Source organism: Psammomys obesus, unplaced genomic scaffold (genome assembly GCF_907164565.1).
Source record: "Psammomys obesus unplaced genomic scaffold, mPsaObe1.curated_primary_1811, whole genome shotgun sequence".
Lineage (NCBI taxonomy): Eukaryota > Metazoa > Chordata > Mammalia > Rodentia > Muridae > Psammomys > Psammomys obesus.
The window spans coordinates 5918410-5942885 of record NW_026588752.1 but is presented as its reverse complement, the minus strand read 5'-3'; the positions used below and the strand labels follow the sequence as shown (position 1 = coordinate 5942885).

Here is a 24476-nt window from a genome sequence, read left to right as displayed (position 1 = left end):
TGGCACTTGGCCCTCTGATTAACAGTGTGTGTGTGTGTGTGTGTGTGTGGCACTTGGCCCTCTGATTAACAGTGTGTGTGTGTGTGTGTGTGTGTGTGTGTGTGTGTGTGTGTGTGTGTCACTTTCATGCTCTTCGGTCGAGGAGAAGGACCCCGGCTTTGCTGTGGCCCTACTTTCTTCCTAGATTCTTTTGCCTAGCGTGTGTGAACACTACCGCCCCAGCTATTTGCTGGCTTTGGAACCTGAGAACCCATTGCATTCATCTGGTCTTTTCACATTCCAGATGTTTAAGTAAACGTAGGCCGTGGGGGTTGACACAGTGGCAACCTTTTTTTCCAGTGGCTTGCAGAGTTTGTGCTCCATCCTTCTCATCCATAACATGAACAGGCCCCGCAGCTCTTAGAAGGTACCTCCTGAGTAAAAATGTTCAAACGTAACATTTTACTTCTAATATATGATTTATTTGTATTGAATTCATGTTCGGGGCCAAGTGTAGAAAAATCTTAGGGTTGTCAAAGAGAGACCAGGAAGAGAATCCGTTTTGATCTGCTTTTCAAACTTCGTTTTCCCACTGCCTTTCCAAAAGGGTAGGAATTTCCAGGTTAGGTAGTTTGTAGTTTGTTTATCGTTCATATTATTAAACGCTGTTACAGCTGTGGTAATAGAAAGTATTTTGATTATTACCATTACAAGAGTTGTGTGGTGTAGTGCTTAACTGATAACTCAGTATTGTGCAGGATTGAAACTTAGGAAAAAAAAAAGTTCTCTGCCCTTTCCCCCCAAGGCAGTTTATGAGCTGTATACGAACTTTGTGAGTTTTCTGGTTGAGCCTATGTGATGGTACTTGATGCCTTGCCAGCTTGAAAGTTGCTGCTCAGGATGTTTTCAGAAAGGTTGAGAGCCCATTTCACTTCAAAAGGCCTGACAGAGCACTTTGTCAGTGTAACCCAGCATTATGACCAGGAAATAACAATTCTTGAGTTACTGCAAAACAATCAAGAAATTAGGGTTTGAGACTAGTATGTTAATCCTTCACAATCATCCTCCCAACTGTTCCCATTTCTGAGTTGACTAGATCCCTTTACTCTTACAGAATTGACCTTCCAGAGAGTGACAAAAGTCTCCAGAAATAGGTTTTTGTCAGCTGTGTTTTCTTTTTATTGTGAGGGTATATGTCTTTATTGTGGACTTTTCGAACAGTGAATGTTTATAGTCATTCTACTCAAGCATCCCTGTCTTTTGTATTAAATCATGTTTTAAATCATCCTTGTCCATTGGCTTCTGGAACAGTGGATCTAGAGCTGTGACTTGAGCATAGTTAAAGTCAGATACATCTCTTCATTTTACTGTCTCTTAAGATTACTTTGTAAGTTACCTTTTATTGGGTTGACGAGATGGTACTTGCTGCCAATGAAGCCTGATGACTTGAGTCTCTGGGACCCATGTAGTGGAAAGAAAAAACTGACTCTTGAAAGTTATAGTCTGAGCCAAGCAGTGGTGGTGCACGCCTTTAGTCTCAGTACTTGGGAGACAGAGACAGGCAGATCTCTGAGTTCACGGCCAGCCTGGTCTACAGAGCGAGTTCCAGGATGGCCAGAAATACACTGAAAAAGCCTGTCTCAAAACAACAATAACAAACAAAACAAAAAAGTGTGGGCTGGAGAGATGGCTCAGTGGCCGGAAGCATTGGCTGCTCTTCTAGAAACCTGGGTTCAATTCCTAGCTCTGTGGCAGCTCACAACTGTCTTTAACTCTAGTTTCAAGGGATTTGACACCCATACTGCCATATATGCAAGCAAAACACCAATGCATATGAAATAAAAATAATCATTTAAAAAAAAAAAAAGAAGTTGTGCTCTGACCTACAAGTGCACATTATGGTACTTGTATACCCAGACGCACACAAATAAATAAATGTAAGTGAATGTGTGTGTGTATATTTCCTTTACTGCAATGAAGGATTCACTATCAGTATGTTTTATTTTATTTTTTATTATTTTTTTTTATTTAGGAGAGAGAAAGTTGGCCTAGTGGTTAAGAACACTTAGAGCTCTTTCAAAGGACCTGGATTGGGTTCCCAGAACCCTTAGAGTGGCTCACAACCATCTGTAACTCCAGTTCTAGGGAGTCTGGCATCAGGCATGCCCATGATGCACATACGTATATGTATGCAAAACACTCAACACAATGTAAAATAAATATAAAATTTATTTAAATAACATTTGATTTCATTATCAAGCCACAGTTCAGAGCATAAAAATAATATAACAGTACCAGGCATGATGGAAAGCACCTATAATACCAGCATTTTGGGAGGTAGAAGCAGAAGAATTGGGAGTTGAGGCCAGCCTAAGCAATGTGAACCCCATCTCCAGAAAAAATAGTGGATACAACCTTGGTGTCATGGTAGGTAGTGTTTGTTTTAGTCACAGGTTGCTAGAAAGACTAGTCCTAATTCGCATTCGTTGTGTTACAAGAGTGTTCAAATCAAATCCATAAACGTTCTGTGTTTGTAGTGCTTCCCCCAGCCATGTTCTGATGAAAGAGTGCCCCAAGCCATGCCACCTTAACAATTAAATCCTAAGGAGGAGGTTAGAAGGGAAGGGGTGTTAACCTTTGGAGGCCATTAATTACACGATGGTAGATAAACAGGATGTTGATTCACGTGGAAGGATCTCAAAAGCTCTGACCTCACTGCTGAGATCAAGGGAAGGATACCTGGCAGATACTCCCTAGAGTTGAACAGGGACCTGGTGGAAGGTTCCCTTTCTGACATTTGGTGTTTATTGAGTGATTAGCTTTGCAGAATGTGATGACAAGATGGGACCTGGGTGAGGAGGCTTAAGGGAAGAAGTTCCCAAGAAACCTTTCAGGAACTTTCTGGGTTTCACAGTGATGGGAGAGCACCAAAAGCAGACTGTTGTCTGGGGTGCCAGGCCACGAGTTACTGCGGGAAAGTAAGTTTATGGAAGACACGCTCCAAAGATGTTGATTGGCAGATTGCTAGGACAGTAGAGAGTGCAAACACATTTGGGGCTTACTTGACTGTCCTCTCAGCCTCATAGCCAGGCCTCTGGGCTGTACCTGTCCCCCATGTCCCCAGAGTCCAGTGTGGGACTTCTTACACACCATACTTTATCCCTGGACCTTTGACTTATTATTTCAGGGGCCAGCTTTGAGCCCACTGCTGCATTCTTTTTCTAGACAGCCTGAGTGAATTCTCACTCTTGGGACATCCTCCCGTGGGACCATGGCTGTGTTGTGCATTTGAGCATCTGCCGTTGTGTGTCATTTTCTCTTCAGTGGTGTCCTTGGGGGCAGGCCAGGTGTGATACTTCTAAGCTGCCTATGGGAAGTGCTTTGCAAAGGCTTGATGTTTGATCCATTTTGGTTATAGTTCTGCATCTCAGGTTGTATTGAAAACAGAGTTGCTGTTTGTAGCTCAACTGGCCCATGATTTAATATGATGATGCTTCAGGAGATAAAGGGAAACAGCAAATACTGTGTTGTTGGAAGGTATCCTGAACTAGATAGTGTTCTGTCTCTGACTGAGCCAGGTCTAGAGAAAATGCCAGTTACATATGAACTTCTGCCCTTGGTAGAGGGCCACTGTCCCAGCTTGTAGACAGAGTTACAAGAGGTGGGTCTTTGGAAACAGTGTTTACTGTAGCCAGGCCCCTACAGTCCTTCTCTGTATCTGCTTTGGGTACAGTTGGTGCTGTGAGTTTTAGGGTTAGAAAGAAGGGAAGGGATATTACAGGGCTAAGGGATGGGGTGTAGGTGGGAGAATCAGTGGCTTGGCAAGAGAAGTGGGGATTACTTAGAGTATAAATGGCAGATTTTGTTCTATGTAACTAAATCAGAAAATCTAGCCAGCAGAATCCCCATGAGCACTCTGTGCACTGGGCAGAGCTGCAGCGGCCACAGGCTGAGTGGGTGTCTAAGGCACGCGTGTGTTTTACTTCTTGGCTGAGTGTATTCTTGGCCCTGATGGTGCATCCTGGTGTTGTGCCCTTGCCCCCTTTGAGGGTGCTTGTCCACACTATGTCTGGTCATAGTGTTCTCATTCAGAAGCCGCTTGGTCCTGAGCAGGCCAAGAGGACTTGTCATCTAATGAAGAGTTGGATTTTTCTGAGGAGAGCTTGTCTCAGGGTATCCTCTGAGGTGGCTGGCAGGTACAAAGCCATTCTTCTTTCTGTCCGTTGCTAGTGTAGTTTAGTTGTGCTTGTCCAGCATGGCAGGGCCTGGCTTTGGTTTTACACAGGGGTCAGGAAACTCTGGCCACCTGCCAGCTTTCCTCCATCAAATGTTCCTGGAGCCTGGAGCTTCTCATTTCTCTTCAGATGGGGTATGGATGCTTTGGCTCTGAAAGTTCAGGACTGAAGAAAAACAATAAGGCCAAGGTACTTAGCATCCAGCCTTTCTCAGAGGGTATATTTCTCCTGGTCCCAGGAGCAGAGAGAGGCTCAGGGGTGGGAGGTATCTGTTGTTTCCCAGGCCTCAATGCAGGCTTCACAGTGGTTCTTTTCCAGAGCTCTTTCTGCACTTTGCTTATTCAGTGCTTCACTCCTCTGCATACTCTGGGCTACTAGCCAGTGGGAGGGTCTATAAGGCTAAATGCCAGCAGGCTGCCCCTGTTTAGGTGCAAGCTGACTCTCACTAGGCCTTGTTTAGGGGTGGCTTGCTCTCCGCTTGCTGTGGGAAGGAGCAGAACCGCCTGGTCTGGCACTGTTTTCTTAGAAGATCCTTGATGCCTTAAGCTTAGGAGATACGGCTGTGGAGCTTTGGTGCTGCACCCGGTACTCATGGAGATGGCCTTAGGGTAGATGTGCCCCTCAGCCTTTGTTCTGGTGGGTTCTTGCTTCCTTGGCAGTTGGCCTCTACACTTTTTGGCCTAGTTTTGCAAAACAGACTGTAGTGCCACTGGGTGCTGGATAATCTTTAAAGAGGGGAAAGAAGAGGAAAAGGAGAAGCTGGAGGGCTGCTTTTTTAGCCTACCAAGAAGGTAAAGAGGAATTCAGTTTATTTACCCATATGCCACATGTGAGGAGGGTAGAGGCCACCTTGAAGTTGATGGGATGGTAGCCTTGGAGATGGCTGAGGGGACTTGGCAGGTGAGCGTGGCCCTCTGGGCTATCCTGGCCAGATGCTCTGGATTGCTGACCTGTTAGCCAGAATGGAGGGGCTGCTGCTTGAGGATTGAAGGCTGGAGCCAGGAAAGGCTTCCCCTTGGGCACACCTGGTCTGGATCTATCTCAGTGGTCACATTTCATGTTTCTCTTCTCTGCTGTCTGGCTGATGATCGCTGTCGCCTGCTAAGCACACACTGGCACTGCCGGAAAGGAGGCAGCGTGGGGAGACTGTGTGTAGGTCTTCTGTGCGTCTAGGGAGAAACCCTCCCAAGAAACCTGGAGAGTGCCGACCCGTTCCGTGCTGACGCAGATGTTCGTGGCAGTTTTAGTTACACAGGTGGTGGGCTCTGGTGAGTTGGCAAGTCTCTCCCCATGAAGGCTTCTCCTGTCTATTAAGTCTGTAGGACACTAGAGCAGACCTCAGCTCAAGGAACCTGCCCTGAGTGAATTCCAAGCATGCTGATTCCATGAGGAGCCTTATTTTGGGGGTCCACTTCACAAATTTCACATCTTGCAAGCTTTACCAGTGTCCTCAATTCTGGTTTTCAGCTAGGGGCAGGAGTTCTTAATGTACCATCTGGGGTAGGGATACAGTCCTCAAGTCATGACACTTGAGTTCTGAGAGCTCTCCCAGTGGGAGGTGGCTAGGGTCACACTCAGGCTCACAATGTTCTAGAGTCCTGACACACCCCATAGCCCCCCAGGCTTACTCAGAGGTCTGGCCGCTGTGTCCCCCCTATTCCGGGGTAGTTTTGGTGATGAGGTGAACTCAGGGCTTAGGGTAATGTGCCCCTCAGCCCTTGTTCTGGTGGGTTCCACAAGAAAAGTGAAATGAGTGCTTAGCTCTCCTTAGCTCCCAGTGCACTTGGAAGAAAGGCTGAGGTGTGGGGGGAGGGGTGCTGCTGTGCAGGCGGCAGGCCTGAGAAGCAGGGGTCTGGAGCTCTGGGCTCGTGCTACAAATCTGAATTTCTTTGACAAGCCTTCTGGGTCTCTGGGCCTCGGTTTCTTTGTTTGCAATTAGTGATGTCTAAGACCTCTTCTGGATCAAAGATGTCACAGATACGTATAAAGCAAAGCAAGAAAGTAGAAATAAAGGTTTGTATGTGGATGTATCACTTGAATGGGTAATTTCAGAGTGAAATCTAAGCATGTGTAATTAGGTTGATTGTACATGCTGTTGGCACACACAAAATTCAATGCGTTTGTCTTTTAGTGGGACAGTTGATGCACTAGTCTTCCAGATTTAGTTCACAACACTCTCCTCTTAATTTTAGTTCTTTCCTAGTGGCTGTGTCTTGTCCCTTTCCCTGGGATGGGTGCAGGTGCGCCTGAGCCTGGAGAGTGATGCACAGAACTACCGTAGGCTTCCCGTGACACTCTCCACCTGCGTCTTCAGCTTCGAGTCTTCCCTGAGGCAGAGTGACTTCAACTCTTGTCTGCACGCTATTTCTAACTCACGAGGCTGTGTTAGGGTCATGCCCTCGGGCACAGCAGTAGCACGGGACTGTGTTCTGATTGGATGACCAGTGACCAGCCTTTTACTAGCCCTTTCCCCTCCAGAGACACAGGCTTGAGACAGGTTTGTTTCTGGAGCTTATTTCCTTTAGAAATTAATTTGTGGAGTTAGGAGCATGTTTGATCCAGCCCTAACCTGGCCTTTGCCCATTTGCCCCTCTTGGAAAGATAGGGGCAAATAAAAGATAGGCAGCTACCTCGACAAGGCAGGAAAACCATCTCAGAGGCCTGAAAACTGCCCTGCCTGGCTCAGTGGCCAGTAGTAGTTCAGGCGTGGGGTTCAGCCTCTGTGTTATGCCCACTCAGTGGGAACTTGGGCACCAGCAACCTGTCTCACATATGTGGACAGGTGACATGTATGCGTGGGCAGAGTTGGCTCTCATGCAGTCTTCAGTGCTAAGTCCGTGATCCTTTTTTTATGCCTTTGGAGAGGAATGTACATATTTCCAGCCACTACTGCCACAAGTAGGTCAGACACAGAATCACGGGGAAGGGGGGTGGGTAGAGGCAAATGATTGTGGAGAAAGCAGTCTTAATTCTGGTGCTTTTATGGAAAAACAAAAACCTTCCCACCATACTAATATAACATAGGTTTTTTCCCTAAATTACGACAGGACGGGAGAGAAAACCAACACCCCAGCGATGTGTCTTGGCTGCTTCCTGACTACTCTTTGAATCTACTAGGTTTCATAAGTGGTTTCCTTCCACATCTTGTGTGTTCTTGACATAGGTGACAGGTGACAGTGTGGCCTTGCCTCATTTGGCCCCAGTCGTTTTAGTCAGCGTATCAGTAGCCCTCTTCGGGGCCTGACATGGAGGAGCACACTTTTAATTCCAGCACTCAGAAGGCAGAGACAGGTGGATCTCAGTGAATTCAAGGCCAACTAAGTAAGAGAAAGAAAGAAAGAAACAGAAACAAAGAAAAGAAGAGGGAGAAAGAAAAGAAAGAGAAAAGAAAAAGTGTCTTACTGATTTTATGTGAGTGAACTGAAGGCTTGTATTTGGATTTCTGTTTCCTGGCTTTCTCTATTTCTGTGTTAGGAAGGAGGACCTGAGCTGCATTATCAACACTGGTCTATGCAGTGCAGGAGACACACTGGCCAGTCTCCCAGCATAGCCTTGCAAGCATGAATACAGCTTGGAATGCTGTCTCCCACAGTGGACCCTAAGCAGCACTGCCATGTATGTCATGGTGGAACTCTGTGGATATGGGCTTGGCTTTGGACTTTGGCCTTTACTGTGGGAGTTGAGATCTCCCACAGACAGCTCCTAAAGAATTTGATTTGAGTGGTGTGTTTACCCCAGTACCTCTTTCTCCAGACTCTGGCTTCTGTGGCTGTCCAGGCAGCTGACCTGCATTAAGGAAGCCCTGCTTTAAGGAGGTAGCCACTAGAAGAAACTGGATAATGAGCTGTGAGATGATGCATAGAGGAAATGATCCTCCACTTTCCCTTGATTCCTGTGAGCATTGAAGTGTGAGCCTAGACTTTGGAGTTTTAGAGAGATCATGAATATTTTAAAGAGACAAGACTTTTAAAGTCTTTTGAATTTTTAAAGACTAGAACTTTCAGAGTTTGGAATGTGTTTTATATTGTGATATTGGTATTGATGACATCTTGGGGACAACAAGAAAGGAAAGGTTATGGTTTAACAGTGATGTGTTTGTGTATTAGGTTGACAACTGGTCAGTTGTGTTGGTTAACTTTTATTATTTTACTTTATTTTATTTTAGTTTTTTTTTCCAGACAGAGCCGCTCTGTGTGTCGCCCTGACTGTCCTGGAACTCACAGAGATCTGTCTGCCTTGGCTTTTTAGGTACTGGGATTAAAGGCATGTGCCACTACCTAGCTAAAATGACTTAAGTATTTTATTTTATGAGTGTTTATATGTATGTACATGTTCTGTGTGTATTCCTGGTGTCCAGAGAGGCTAGAAGAGGGTATTAGATCCCTTGGGACTGGAGTTATATGTCGTGTAGGTCACTATGTGCATTCTGGGAACTAAACCTGAGTCCTCTGCAAGAGCAGCAAGTGCTCTTAACTTCTGAGCCATCTCTCAAGCCCCGTTGGTTAATTTTATGTTAGCTCGCAACAATCTAGAGTCATCTGGGAACATCACTTGAAAACATAACCACACCAGATTAGACTGGTTTATTTTCTTAATCAACAAATGATATGGGAGAGCCCAGCTCACTGTTGCCACCTCTAGACTGGTGATCCAGGGTGCTATATGAAGGAGGTCAGCAAGCGTGGGGAGCAAGCAAGCAGGCAAGCAGCACGCCTGAATGTTCATATTAGTTCTTGCTTCCGGCTTGAGCTTCTTCTCTGACTTCCTTCAGTGCTGGACTGTGGTATGGAACTGTAAGCTGAAATAAATCTTTTCCTTGCCAAGTTGCTTTTTATTATGTTTTTTTTTTTTTAGCACAACAATAGAAACCCAACTAAGACGTGGAGATTTACACCTTTGGACATAACCAACCTAGGGCCACTGCCTTGCCTGGTGCTACAACTTTGCTTCCCAGCTTGTGACAATTGCTGCTTCTGGGTTTATGTGGAAGACTCCTTGCCTGATCCCCCCCCCGTTTTCGTTTCCCACGTGTTTCTATCCTGCTGTTCTCAGCACTTACCACCTTCCCTAAGTGGCCAGGAGAAGGCTGTATATGTATTCAGGTTCCTGTTATTCATCCTCGAGGAGCCTGGCTCAGCAAATTTTTAAAATTACTTTGGTGGTGTTTTTCTGGAAGTCTCCCCATCTAAAGTGTTTCTTTACTGGATGCAGATGGAGGACCCCACAAAGTAGATGGCTTGCCCTTCCTTTTTGGCTGGGTTTTAGGCAAACAGGACACTATGCTGCAAGGCACAGAATATTGGCTAGAAGAGTCTGCAGCTGTAAAAGGTTTTCTTGGGATGATGTCACCATGTTGCTACTTCTAAGCTTATAGCTAAGTTGTTAGTTCATGGTGGTGAGCCTGCGGCTCTAAGAGATGTGGACAGAGTGCAGCCCTCTGCTGTCCAACATTCATACTATGGCTAGAATCTCACTTAAGTACTCTGAGAAGGTGTTGTTATTCTAACTGATCATTTGCCTGAAAGAGGTGTTCAGGGGTGTCCTTTTCTAAGCCAGAGGGCTTGTGGGCTAGAGGGGAGTTCTTTCAAAGCATTTGTCAAAAAGCTGCCTCCCATCGGGCATGTTCAGTGACAGCCAACCACACCCAGCACATGAGCTGGCCAGGCTCTGCAAGTGAACATGGCTGGGCTGAGGCTCAGCATTCCTTCCTGGTTTTCAGGCCAAGTGTGAATGCCAGCTCATCTACTGCTAATGGCTCCTTCTGATCTGCCACAGTGTCCCATGCCCGTCATCCTTCAGGGCTTGGGAGGCCTAGGTCACTTTCATGTAGTCTTGTGGCACTTGTCATTCTGGAAGTCTCCAGGAAGCTGCAGAGTGAGAACGCTCAATAGACAGCTTCCTCCTGTTTCTCCCTGTCCTTCCTTTTCCCCGTTTATTGTCTTCCCCCTTCGTACTCAGGAGGACTTTTGGCTTCTTGTTGCTAGGGAGACTGGACTCTGAAGCCATGGCCAGCATGACAAGAGAGGCCCCAAGAGTATCCTGGGTAGGGATGAGCCCATCCTCCTCTGACCTTTTTTTCCTGACCCACCAGTGGTCTGTCAAGGGGCCCTTGAGCCATGAATATTTCTGAGCATGGTGATGTAGAAATGTCACGCTGCAGGGGCCTCTCCCACATGAACACACAGGAGAGCTCTTGTGGTGCCATTCTTTTTTCCAGACTTCAGCCTGCTTGTGGCTGTCTGTAATATGGAACAGCTGCTGCTGCCCAGTTGAAAGCAGGGCTCCTTAATTTGGCTTTGTTTGGATGAGTGAGGTCAGGAAGACTGAGAGAGCCGGGAAGGCAGGACCCCAGATAGCTGTAAGGAATAAAGGCCAGGTGGCAGAATTGAGAGCCCTGGGATAGTTTGACCTGTTGTCCTTAGATGAGGGGATGAGGATGAAATTGGGAGGGTCATGGAGCCAGGACAATCACATTGGGTAGAACAGAGACCATAGGAAGAGAAAGGAGCTTAGGTCAAGCAACCGGCTTCCATCATCCCTGCCTCCCAGGCCTTAGTGATTTGATGTCAGCCACAGCTCAGGTTTCTCTCTTTGATCTGAGAAAAAAGTTTTTGTCATTCTGTGCCTGTGGATGTTGGGAAGAACCCTTTAAACCACTAGCTTTTATAGTTCCATGTACAGAAATGGATGTCTGTGAAGACAGACCTCTGAAGGTTCATTGCTTTGTGGCTGAGACCTCGATGAGCTTCACTACACAAGGGCAGTTACATCCAAGGAGCTCAGAGAACACCCCTCCCCCAACAAACACACACACACACAGTCCCCAAAGTGTCCTCTGTGCCTAGACTGGCTAGTTGCTCCCACAGGGCAGTGAGTACAGCATTTTTTCATGATCTGTACCCACAGGAGCCCTATGGGAACAGTGTTCTGCTCAGGAAAGCCACTGTGCTGTATTAATTTATGGAGTCATTTTCTTTCCCTGCTACTTGCTGGTAAGAAAACTGGGGTGGTGGTCTCACCTTAGCAGAGACCTTGGAACCCACTATGTGAAGAAGCAGGTATCAGGCCACATCGTGGAGGAGTGGGTCCACAACAGAAGGTCTGCATCCCTGTCAGACTTGGCAGCCCCCAAATTATAGCCAGTCTGTAGCCGGTCTGGAATAGGGTGTGACAGAAACTCACTGGCCCACACCCTAGACAGGAATGTTCTCTTGTAGCTTCTGTGCATCATCCTTTTTGGTCCCCAATGCTACAACTCCTCTGACCCCAGCCAGGCCTGTGGCTCTCATACTGTGTATCAGTGTCCAGCAGTCTACATGGTGTGAGATATCACATGGGGCTGAATGTGTCCCATACTGCAGGAGGATGTCCTCCATGGAGATAGGTATATTGAGCATGGGAGGATATCTGCCAGTTCTCAAGTGGGGCTACTGCCCTGTCAGAGCAAGCAGGCGAGTGCATAGGTTGTCCTACGGATGGCTCAAATTCCACAAACCACTGACCACAGAGTAAGGGTTCTGTTAGAGACTATAGTCATTGGCAAAGCCCAAGGACTGTGGTTCAGCAGGAAATGAGGGTATGCTGTGTGGTTGCTTTAACATGCCACTGACTCAGGCTTCACTTGTTGCTGTATGAGGCTCCCAACAGTAGGCTTCAGGGTTAGCAGCAGGGGTGCTTTTTCCAGTGTACTGCTGCTTAGGCGCCCAGTCTTGGGTTTCTTGTTCCAGGATGCTCTGGAACAAGGAGAGTAGGCTGCTAAGGCCTAAGTCTCCAGAGTCTTGGAGACTTGAGCCATGGAGTAAGGTGTGGTGGTACACACCTGTAATCCTAGCACTCAGGAGTCTGAGGTAGGAGGTGTGGGTTCGAGGCCAGCCTGGCTTACATGGCAGGGTCAAAGGCTGTCCCGGCCTACACAGCATAGCCGTCCTGTCCTGTGATGGGGATGAGGGGTTGAATTGTGGGTATCAGCCCTTCTTAGCTGTTTCTCAGAGCCTTTTGGAGCTGGAGGAATAACCTGATTGGCTCAGATCAGTAGACACAGGGAGGTAGTCTGGATAATAGCTGAGACCTGCCTTAGACCAAAATGCAGGAAACAGAATGCTTGGAAGTCCCCTGAGAGGTGCATGTGCTGTGGTGGAACCCACACAGCTAGTGCTGTTGAGTGTGCTCTGGCCTTAGTCTGACCGCAGAACTACTGGTTTCTACACAGGAACTGACAGCATCTTGTTCTCTGTAGGATGAAACGGGTGCCTATTTAATCGACAGAGATCCCACCTACTTTGGACCTGTACTGAACTACTTGAGACATGGAAAACTGGTTATTAACAAAGACCTCGCAGAGGAAGGTGAGTTGTTCATTTTCTGCAGACACCTGAGCTCTGCATTGGCTCCTGGTAGAAGTGCTGGTTGGTTACCTGAAGACGTGTCAGGCGAGAGCCTCTGCGAGGGACTGCTTTGCTGAAGGACCTGAGATATGTACCAAGTGGCCGAAAGCCGCGCTGCAGGCGGTGTCGGGTGTCGTGGTGGTGCAGTGTGGGTTGCTCTTCCAGGTCCCAGAGCTGCTTCAATTTCTGCAGTGAGAGGCTGTGTCCCGTGGATACTCTTACAAGTCCTGGGGAGTGGTGTGTGGAGCCTGTTCTTCCAGATCTTGGGGATCCTGGACATTTTGCATGGTCTCCTCACTGGCCACCCTTCTCTTTGGTCACACACCACAGGATACACAGCACCAAGCTAGCTTCTCCTGACTCAGAAAATCCAGGGCCATTTTGAGAAGGTCCTACAGGTTCTAGCACCTTCCCTGTGTCTGTTAGCGTGGGTTGAATTGTGCCACTTCCCGCTGAAACTCCTACCATGGCTCTTCTTTCTTTAGGGTCTCATTAAGTCTCTGATTACTGTGTTACTGTGTGGATTGTCATATGGAGGCCTAGTTCTGCTCTGGGGTTGTGAGAGCCACGCTTGTTGCCTGGCAGCCTTTCATACTTCATTCCCTGCACTCTGCCCTTCCCAAGTTTCCCATGTTGCCATGACATGTGTTACCTTGAGCTGCCCTGGTCTAGCTGTGGCTTCCCTTTAGGAGTGAGAAGCTAAAGAAATGAAGGCCTGTACAGATGAGGCCTTGCAAAAAGCAGGGCTCTAAAGCGGGGCTCTTGCAATCTAGTTTTAAGTTTCTGGGAAATTTTGAGTCCTGAGTGTGGGGCATTAGATAGCAGGCAGTGGGAAAGCCCTGGAGCCAGGAGTGACTCAGGTAGCTTTGCTCTTCATTTGAGCAGGGGAGCATGAGGTGTATGTGACTGGGCACATGCAGGAGTCTAAGGCTTCTACACTTTTCCCACCAGGAAGAGCCAGTAGCACAGACAGGCTTCCAGGCTGCAGAGAAAAGGTGTTAGTTATCCCCCAGTGTCTGTGGGCTGAGCGCAGGTATGCTGCCTTTAGTGTTGCCTGTAGTGACTGACAGCGCGATGAGTATGTCTAGTAACCTGACCTTCGTTTTCAGTGCTGTGTTGAACAGAGATCTGAAAGAGCGCTGTGAGGGTGTTGGACTGGCTGGACACAGGGCTGCAGGCTAGGGATGGGATGCAGGGATGAAACACTTACTTTGGTCACATCTAGTGAAAATCACACTTATTTACTTCTATTTCAGGAGTGTTGGAGGAAGCAGAATTTTACAATATCACCTCACTAATAAAACTTGTAAAGGACAAAATTAGAGAACGAGACAGCAAAACATCACAGGTGAGACCGGTGACTAATCTGCTGGCAGCTTCCGGGCCTTGGTGTGTAAGCAGGTTTGGCTTCCCTGTGTGTGGCCTTGGACCAGAACTGTCCTGTCCTCATCCTGGTGCCCCAGGCCTTGCTCTCTTCTTCCTTATCTGCCTCATCCATACACCTCGGTTTGGCCAATTACCAGGGAGCCTGCTGCCGTCAGTGGAGACAGACAGTTTTGTGGAAGTTGTGTGGTGAATGCATGGATGAGAGGGAGGCCTTGTGAGGAGAATGAAGATGCTGGAGGGCAGAGGCCTCTGATGGGACACTATCAAGACCTGGTCTGCAGGTGCAAAGGCCTGTGGCCAGCATGCAGAGAAGAGCAGTGGTGAGCTGGGAGGTAGGTGGCACAGATGTTGGTGGTCTGTGCAGTCACTGGGAGGAGTTGGGCTTCCTGGGCCTCTGCGCTTGTCAAGTGTGTGTTGTGAGTGCTGTGTGAGGTCGGCAGTGGCCCCACCTCTGAGGAAAGGCTCGGCATTGGGCTTATCTGCAACCTAGCTCTGCACTTTAGAGCAGCTACGCCCTCTCCAAGCTCACAAAGTGAATGCTGGCAACACCTGGGCTTGGTCCACTTAAAACTCTCACTGCCTCTCCCCTGTGACCAGCCTCACTGCCATGCTGCTTCCAGGTACTTGTCCACCGCATACCTTTAGACGATGCTCTGGCTCCCCGATGGCTGGGAGGGGGACACAATGCACGCCTGACCAAGCCTTCTGCCCTCTGCTCAGCCCACTCAGGGAGGGAGGGATCTGAGAAGGAGGCTCCTCTTCATCGGGGCATTAGAAAGGTCCTGAAGGTTCTCCATTTCCTCAGTTTGCCTCTTCTTTTCCTTTTATCCGAATCCCACTCATGACCATGTGATCTGGACTACGTCAGATTCTGTCTCCATAGTGGAGGTAAAAGCAATTCTCCTGGCAGGGCCAGCCCTCACAGAAATGTATCAAACATTGCTATTTGATGCACTTGGGTGACAGCAAAGCCATGGTGTGGCTGTTACCCGTTTACCACTAGTGAGAAACAACAGCAAATCAGCAGCAACCTAGGACCCTTACTTGTCCTGTACATGTTAGTGGCTGTGGAAGGGCAGACTTGTCTCTCGACTGTCCCCCATTCCACATCCAAAACCACAGCCTACCTGGAACTGCCCAGGGAGTCTTTGTTGGGCGGGGGTTAAGCAAAAGGTTGTGTAGCCCTGCATGGAACATGCAAATGTTTTCTGTGTATTCCTACCTAGCCACAGGTGCTCTGAGGATTTCAGGAACATAACTCATTTTATTTTGGAATTTAGAAGTAGAAACATTTTTGAAGTTGAACAGGGAAGCTGCAACAGCAGCTGTTGAGGCTGTGGGTTGGATATGTTGGTGTGTTCATGGTTGCTTTGGACACTGACCTGTGACGATATGAGGTTAGGATTGCTTGGGTGCGTGGTGGGGCCTGATGTCTTGGGGCATTTGTCTTTGCAGATGCCAGTGAAGCACGTGTACCGTGTGCTGCAGTGCCAGGAGGAGGAGCTTACACAGATGGTGTCCACCATGTCAGACGGCTGGAAGTTCGAGCAGGTGATGAATGGGGACTCAGGAGAATCTTCAGATCCCAGGACCATTACCTAGTCCCTATCCTCTCAGACACTTTGTGGTGGTTTTCTAATGCCAGCTCTTCCATTGAGGCTGCTCCGTGCTGTGCGCAGCACTTACTCCTGTATAGAGCTCAGCTGAGTGCTTCCTGCCCCCACACACCAGCTGCTGCCTGGTCTCTGTCCTGCTGGGGTCCCTGGCAGGTCTTACAGGCTGAGTATGCATGTGTCTTGGGCCCACACCCTGTCAGAATCACATCAGAGACTTGGGGAAGTAGAAGTAGAAGAGCCTGCCTCTCATGTACCTGGCACGTGACCCACTAGAAAGTGGCTGTCACCCTTTCTGGATCTGTGAACTGGGTCGCCCCATTTCGAGCCAAGCGCCTTTTGCTCTGCTGTCTTGTGACTTCTGGCTGGAAGAGAGTGTCCTCCCACAATCACCTTCAAGGCTTTGTCCTTAGCCATCCTAGATGATCCCGGACCAGCACAGGCACTCCTCTTTCCCCTCAGTTCTGACCTTTGTGCAGTCACAAAGTATGCTATCAGTTCTTGCTGGCGAAACCGGGAGAACCTGAGTCATGCTGACTAGTAAGGTACACTTTGCTTCCCCAAGGCAGGACTAGTACTGAATTGACAAGCTTGCAGAGAACCAGGGTGAAACCCAGTCCCTTTGAGGTGGCCAGTCCAGCCTAGGGTCTCAGGGGTCATTGATTAGGTCAGAATAGAGCTGCCTTGCAAGGATACAGACAGAGTCTCTGGGAGACGCGGGTGTATGTGCTCCCCTCAGCAGTGCCTCCCACAACTTCCTGATCAGCCGACACCCCTGCAGGCAGTCTCGCCTGGTAGCCCCCCCTTTCCAACTGCTTTGTCCCCCATTGCTGAGGGGAGTAGCTTGCCCATGCGGGAGATTTCTCTCCTGTCTCTGTTTCTGATGTGTAGACACATAGTGACCTTTGAGCCACTACTGCTTACTCAGCTTGCTATGGCTACGGTGGTTTCCCTTGAGTTATTTTGTGTTTGAAAGAACGAAAGTGCTTGATGTCTATTTTCAGCTTTGTCTGGAACTCATAGCTGGAATAATGAGCATGGTCCTGGCCCAAGTAGCATGCTTGGTGACCTGGAGGCTTCTGAGGCATGTCAGAGCAGGCAAGGGTACACGGAAGTGCAAGACATCACCTTCAGTGTCTGAGTCAAGCTAGGCCCTCACTTAGTGCTCCGTGTTTTTAATGCTATCGGCCTCTGTTCCTAGCATAGCCCTGGGGTTCTCTGCCTTGAGCAGGGACTAGAGTTAGTCTGCAGAGGTCCAGCTTACCCCAGGAGGGTTGTTGGCTGCCGTCAGGACAAGGACAGCCAGCAGTAGGGCCTCAGGTTGGGCTGGTGCATGAACTCTGGCTGCGGCTCTCACCTGCCTTAACCTGCATGCTGCTCCCCTCTTCCCTGTGCAGGGTAGCCAGGCGTCATCCCCTAGGGCCCAGCCAGGAGCACCAGGAGAAGCTCAGAGTCTGCAGAGAGGACCTGTTCCAGCATGCCGTGCAATTACACAGGGGTGCAGGTGTGGGCTCCTGCAGTGCACTGGGGCTTTGCTTCCCGGGAGTTCTGTGGAAGAACCTCCTGGCTAAAGCTAGCTCTCATTTCCCTGAGCTTCCACAGTGTGTGCCATGGTCTCACTCCTGGGGGCCAGGTACACCTGAGCCACTGCGCGTTGTCACAGACTGTATCTCCCTTCCAGCTGGTCAGCATCGGCTCCTCTTACAACTATGGAAATGAAGACCAGGCTGAGTTCCTCTGTGTAGTTTCCAAGGAGCTGCACAACACCCCATATGGCACAACCAGTGAGCCGAGCGAGAAGGCCAAGGTGAGTGTCAGTAAGGGCCCTACATTGGCAGCTAGCTTTTTTCTTATTTTTGCCTCACTTATTTTTGCTGTTCCCTTTAAACTCTTAGTTGCTGGGTAGCTAAAGATCATCACATGAAGCCACCTGTTGTGTCAGAGCTGGAGGCGCCACTCTAGCACATGTTCACAGCCACAAGACCACAGAGTTGCTCCTAGAAGTGCCTAAGCCTCAGGCCCTATCAAGCCTCAGCCTGATGCACTGAGCCTGCGCATCAGGACTGCCACTGTGGCTGCTTTCTCTGGGGACAGCTTCAGCTGTCAAGGGAGGTCTTGGGACACAGGTAGAGGGCAACTCCCCTGAGCTCAGGTTTTTAGCACAGCAGCTGAGTCAGCTGCACACTGTTGGTCTTTTCCATTTGGTTTAATGTGTAAAGGGTTGTTCTTCAGTCCTGCCCTCCAGGGCACTGGGATCTTCTGTCTTCTTTGGAGGGCAGTGTTAGGCAAGAGTGAGGGCGCACCCTGCCTTATGTACTCTCAAGTGACTAGCTTTGGTGACCTTTCCCCCGAATGCCTAATGGATGGGGCTCAGGCAGACAGATGCACGTGTCCCAGCAGTGTGAATTGTTGGCCTGGCCTGGATGATCCCTGGGCCTTGGGGCCATTTGGTGTGGCTTGCAGAGCCTTGCGGTCATCTCAGGGGGAGCCAGGAATCTCAGGGCCTTGCTTAGGTTACATTGGCCGCAGCATTGCCCAGGGTATTGCCAGAGGGTATTAGGAGTTTGGGAGAGGATAGGCTGGGGAATTGATGGCAACATGACCCTTAGTCAGTAGTCCCTAGGTGACTTCTATCTTTCTAGGACTTCCCATTTAGCCTTTCCTGGTCTTTAGGGTGAGGACTTAAGCACTGAGGGACAGAGTTCTCCAGAGGATCTCCAGGAAGCCACAGTCGCTGGATCCCAACAGGCTCCCACATTGCGACATGACAGATGTCTTCGCCATTGGCTGATATAGTACACCTTCAGAGCCCCCCCGGGTTCCTGGACCTCCTGTCCTTAGCCTCTGTGTGATCATAAGAGGTGGAGGGGGGTAAAGGGTGGCCCCCTGCCACTGCTGCCCCAAGCACGGGATGACATGAGTTGTGCAAGGGTTTAGGCCCAGCAGCCAGAACTCCAACACCCAGCCTGGGGCAAACTTCCCCTTGGGTCTTGGGTACCAGGCATCCCCTACCTTCAAGAGCCTCTAAAGTAATCATAGAAGGACATTTCTGTCTCTGAGCAGTGACAGGACTCTTTTATACACTTACCTTTAAGACCTTTTTCTCCCTAAACTTATGGCTTCAGGGTTCATCTTTCTCTATCAAAGCTCTTCCTCTTCCATGGCTTTATAGATGCCAAAAGGACGTACTCTGAACTGTGAGGAAGCTTTAGGCGTGGCCTCAAGTTGCTATTGAAAACATGTCCCTGTTTCTCACTTCAAAAATTCCTGACACTAAAGTAGAGCAGCCAGTACAGCTTCTGAGTGCACGTGACAGCAGTAGTTTTCAGAGTCCCCAAAGCTACAGGGCCATGGGAGCCAGACCTGGTGCACAGGAGCTTGGAAACACCATATGCACAGGGCCATCCTCTATGGGGTCCTCTATGGTCAGCAGCTACCATGTTCACACTGAGCCCTGTCCGAAGATGTCCCCTGAGCATCTGGTGGCCACCTGGTGCTGCCACAGTCTTTTCCTGTTTCAAGTGGGGATATTAGGAGGAAGGGCTGTTAGGGCCCAGGACTGTGGCGTGTGTGAGGAGTAAAGCCGACTGTGAGTTAAGGACCAGCCCCAGGTGAGTACCTTGCTTCTAGTACTAGCCATCAGCCTTCCTTAGCCCTTGGACCTGCAATCTGGCCCTAATTCAGAATGCAGCACTCTGGCTCAGGGCCTCCTTTTGTCTCAGAGAAGTACAGCTACTAGAGGAGATTTCTGGGGTCAGGAGCAAGAAAACCCTCCCTCCGTGTAGACAGGTACAATCCTTCCCCTGTGTGACACAGAGTATCACCTCATCCTTTGACCAAGGTCCCACCTCTATCATGCAGTGGGCCTTTGATGAAGCCAAGTCGACGGTCTTTTAAGTCATTTTCCAGGAGCCAGGGCTACGACAAAAGTCCCCTTGGGCAGGGCCCTGCTCCTTGGTCTGCCGGGAGCTGTGAGGGCAGGTGCCTGCTGCAGGTGGAGGACTATACAGTTCAGCCAAACCTAGGATTCCCCCAGGTTTTCTACACTGCATGCCTCCTCTGCCCAGGCTAGGCTGACAGCTGTCTTCTTCCTTACTTCCTGCTGTTCACACCAGAGTGACGAAGACGAGACGAGGCTCCAAGGCAGTGACTCAGATTAAGTGTAAATGTCACGGTGAGCTCTGCAGCCCTTCAGGTAGACCCAACACCGTAGTCTCCTTGGCCCCTGACCCCTGCTTACTTTTACCTCCACCCCTCCACTGTGCTTCTGTACATCCTGTAGTTGACAGAAACTGATAGTTGTGCTTAGAGCTCCTTGTAGGAGGCGTGGGGGGCTCGAACGCTGGCTGTTGCTCTGTCGTAGTGTCCCTCCATGGATGCCAAGGGCAGGATTGGGGCTTTGGGTCATGTGAAGCTGTGGGTGTGAATTCAGGAGTGTTCCTGGGTCTGAGTAATGAGTGCTTACTCATTTCTACCTGCAGCCTGTAGGTGGCCTTCTTGTCAGTCATAAGATCATAGCCTCACATAAGTTGCTGAGCCTTGATACAACAAACATGAAAACCCATGGGGTTTTGTTCTCAGGTTTGCACCCATCTCCACTAGGATTGGACAGGCCCTCATCCCTCATGTCCTTTTCCATCCAGGTCCTCTCTGCCTCCTCTTACCATCTGCCTCTTGAAGGCCAGACCTGTGCTAGTCCCTGAGTGCCTTGTCACCTCAACAGGGCCTGTTGGTTCCTGTTGTGCCAGTGAGTAGGTGGGAGCAGGACTAACCGTAGGAACATGAGCATTGCCGAAGAGGAGCATTCCTCCTTGACAGTTAGCTGCTGCAGGCTGGGAGTCCTCACTGCTGCACAAAGGCAGCCCAGTGCATTGCGAGTGTGGGGAGGTACCTGGCCAGCCAGGCATCTAGGCTGGCATCTTGGAAGCAAGGAATGGTCTCAGGTCCCAGCTCTGGAACTAAGAACTGTCTTTTTCCATTTGGAGTTGTGCTTCCCCCCGTCCCCCTCCTCCTTTTCTTCTTCTTCTTCTTCTTCTTCTTCTTCTTCTTCTTCTTCTTCTTCTTCTTCTTCTTCTTCTTCTTTTTTTTTTTGAGATGGAGTTTCATTTGGTAAGCTCTCTGGCTGGCCTGGAACTTTACTGTAGAGATCAGGCTGGTCTTGAACTCACAAGGATATGCCTGCCCCCCAAATGCCGAGAGTAAAGTCATTAACGGCGTGCACCATCACACCCTGCTATCTAGAGTTGTACTGTTTGTTTGTTTGTTTGTTTTTGAGACAGGGTTTCTCTGTGTAGCCTTGGCTATCCTAGAAGTTGATCTGTAGACCAGGCTGGCTTCAAACACACAGAGACCTGCCTGGCTCTGCCGCCCCAGTGCTGGGATTAAAGACCACCCTCCAGCTTGAAGTTGTACTTTTTTTTTTTTTGGTTTTTCAAGATAGGGCTTCTCTGTGTAGCGTTGGCTATCCTAGTCTCTCTTTCTGGACCAGGCTGCCTGCCTCTGCCTTCTGAGTGCTAAGATTCAGGTGACTCAGAGTTGTACTTTTAAGCCATTGTGTAAATATGTATGTAACAGCTGAGGTTTTTGTCTCTTGACACTCAACGTATTCATAATCTAACCCTTTAAGAGAGTTCACCATGAAGCTGTCATGGTCATACACACTTGCAATCTCAATACTTAGGAGGCTGAGGCAAGACCAGCCTCAGCTATGCAGTGAAATCTTTTCACAAAACAAAACAGAGCCAGTGGAATGGCTCAGTGGGTAAAGTCGCAAACCTAGTGACCCAGCTCTGACTCCCAGAACCCATGTAAGGGTGGAGCTAATTCCTGAAAGCTGTTATCTAACCTCCACACACTGTGACATGTGTGTATACATGTACACTAATAATAATAATAAGATAAATGTTTAAACTTTTTTTTTTTTTTAATTTTTTTTTTAAGGTAAGAGGGCCAGGGGTGGTGATCCACGCCTTTAATCCTAGAACCTGGAGGTAGGGACAGGTAAATCAATGTGAGTTTCAGGCCAGCCAGTCTCCACAGTAAGACCCTTTCCATACTTTTAAAAGGTAAAAAGAAACATGAAATTTAAGAGAGAGGTTCTGGCTTTGTTGCCTGGGCTAGTTGGTCCCAAACTCCTACTGCCAATAATCCTCCTGTGTTAGCCTCCTCAGTAGCTGGCTTTAACTATGTGTCATCATAACCTGCCTAAAGGGATGATAATTTATTGTAAACCATACTGAGATTAGTGTTTGAAATCAGATACTGGTTTATGTTTCAGAGCCTCAGTTGTGACATCCCTTTGGAGACGGGTTTTGCAGCCACCTGGGTAGGAGACCCTGAACTGTGACCTGCCTTGGGTGTGAGCTGTAACACACACTCAACCTAAGGCATGGTAGGAAGGACAGACACTCAAGAGAGCCATACCTGCCATCAGGTTGGCTGGAGAGAGTCACCACGAGGTGCCCTGGAGGAAGCAGAGGCGTCTTTCCAAGCCCCAGACTTCTTGGGAGCCTTTAGGGACTGAGCTTTGGTGGCTCTGGACTTGTGAGAACAAAATAGTGGTTCCCACAGGCAAACCTGGAGCAGGCCCCAGATTCCAGAGTTCACAAGAAGGAACTGCATGCCCCTGCCTCCCTGTGGAGACAGAAAGGCAGGAGCATTTGTAAGGTAGTCTTTGCACTATCCAGAGCAGACAGCGCTGCCTAGCCTCAGCGTGTGGCATGCTGGTCTTGCTGTTATAGGTCCTGGTGGAGCTCAGCCCCCTCGGGATTTCACACTGTCACTCCCATTACCACTTCTGCAAACCTGCACGCTCACCTGTGGTGACTGAGATCATGATTCTTTAGTAAGAGGGTGGCACCTAGAGTCACTTACAGCTGTCCTGGAGCATTCAGAAGTTACCCATCTTGTGGAGCTTGCCATTGTCAGGCTAAGGAACAGCATGATCTCTTAGCCCTGGGAAGCTCCTTGAGGTACCACAGTGGTGATGAGGTCTCCCACAGCCTAGTGGGGCTGCCTAAGGGCAGGCACAGCATTTTGGGTGCTGGTGGCCTTGTAGGAGCAACGTGAGAGAACTTGATCTTCTTTTGAGCCCTTCCACATATCCCCCCAGACTTAGGTAAGGTGGCTCAGAGTTGTGAGCAACTACCAAATGGCTACCTGTGAGGTTTCCTCAGCTCTGAAGCTTTCTGCCTGGAGTCAGATCATATCCCAGCCCTAGAGGCTCATTTTTTGGGTTTTGGCTCAGCAGCATGTGCCCAGCACTAGTATGTTTTGAAGGCCTCCAGAGACTTTACCCCTGCTAGATATATGCAGCTTACCGTGGTGTACTGGTTAAGGAAGCCAGGATGGTGCCCTATTTTCCAGCCAGAGTGGGACCACAGGGTAAGAAGGCAGCAGGTGCTGCAGGTTAGCTGACTTGGGAAGGTTTTCTGATGTCAGCCAAGGGCTGGGATCAGTGAAAGGGTGCAGACCTACTTGTCATTAATGGGGTTGATCTCTTGGATGTGAGGGGCCTGGAGGCTCTTGCCAGCTGCGCGCTGTCACTGTGCAAGTCTGTCTATCAGCCAGCTGCGGCCCTGCCTACAGCTGCGGCTCCCTCTGAGCTCTGAGGCAAGCAAGTCTAGGCTCTGCTTTCTGAACAGAGAGGGCACTTGCTCAGAGCCTACATCCTCACACTACATTTTCTATTTTTCAGATTTTGCAAGAACGGGGCTCAAGGATGTGAGGAGTACTGACAGCTGAAGAAATGATTTTCTTTTTCCCAAGATAAAGTGAACCGCCATGTGCAGAAAGCATGGCTGTGAGAAGAAACCTGCTTTTGATCATTTCTCTAGAGATCTGGGTGTGGATCCTTTTTTGCCTCAGATGTGGGTGGCGAGAGACAGCCCAGCTGTCAAGCCAGTCCTCCCCGTGGGGCTGCAGCTAGGGCTGGGTTGGCAGGCTTAGTGGCCTCGCTCTGTTCTTTCTGAGTGCTATGTGGGACTGAGGCAGGATGCTGCTGACCAGCCCGTGCATTCCTGAAGGTGATTTGAAGGACAGGGTCCTTGGTGCTACACACGGTCTGCAGCAAGCAGCCTGGGCCTTGCCAGGAGGGAGGGGCGGCAGCCGCAACTCCTGTTCCATGCACTGTGGCTTAGGGCGTGAGTGCCTGCTCATCACGTGAGCACCAGGCCCTCATCCTTGGGTCAGGGAGGCTGCTCTGCCTCCCGGCATGATTGGTTGAGTTCTCTCGACCTCAGCTGAGGCTCCTGACAAAGGCAGCCTCTACGTTATCACTACTTCTGGGCTCCTCCCCTGGACTACACCCCTTCAGAGCCAGGCTCTTGTTCTGGCCTGTCAGCTTGGCCCGGGATCATCAAGGCTTCTCAATTTGTATTTTCCAGGCAAGAGGACTTTGTATCCCTTTTTTAAAAGTATGGATAGACCACCCGGTGTTTATACTCTTTAGAAATGCCTAAAAGTGTTGCTACATTTTGGATTGATCTGTTAAATCATTTAAGGGAGATAGAGGTTTTGCCTCATGTCCCACTGTGGGTTTATGGGGGAGCTGGCGCATACCAGTGCCTTCGTTGTGCCTGGGATGGAGGCTGGGGCGGGAGGCCTGTCCACCTGGCTTCTGGAGCGCACACTCCAGGTCATGTTGAACATTCAGGATGTTTACAGCGCAAACATGTCTCCTTCTCACTGGCTCTCACTTCCTTGTATAACTATGCAGTTCTTCTCTTGTATTTCTGGAGTGTTTGGGACTTGTCCAACCTGCATGGGCTCTGTTCATCTGACATTGGAGCCACTGAGGTTCCTGCAGAGGCTGCGCCTGCTGGCTGGAAACAGACCTTTCTCAGCTGGGTAGGGGTGAGGTAGGCCACAAACTTGGCCCA

The 24476-nt window shown here is 49.3% G+C and overlaps 1 protein-coding gene across 1 annotated transcript in view; it reads left to right on the top strand.

Annotated features, from left to right (window-relative positions):
• Kctd5 (potassium channel tetramerization domain containing 5) overlaps window positions 1-24076 on the top strand; it is a 24523-nt gene extending 447 nt beyond the window's left edge. The window contains exons 2-6 of the mRNA XM_055604515.1: window positions 12451-12559; window positions 13855-13946; window positions 15440-15535; window positions 17279-17404; window positions 23294-24076. Coding sequence (XP_055460490.1) covers window positions 12451-12559; window positions 13855-13946; window positions 15440-15535; window positions 17279-17404; window positions 23294-23323 — 453 coding nt within the window. The 3' untranslated portion in view covers window positions 23324-24076. The remainder of the gene's footprint in view (window positions 1-12450; window positions 12560-13854; window positions 13947-15439; window positions 15536-17278; window positions 17405-23293) is intronic.
• The last annotated feature ends 400 nt before the right edge of the window (window positions 24077-24476 follow it).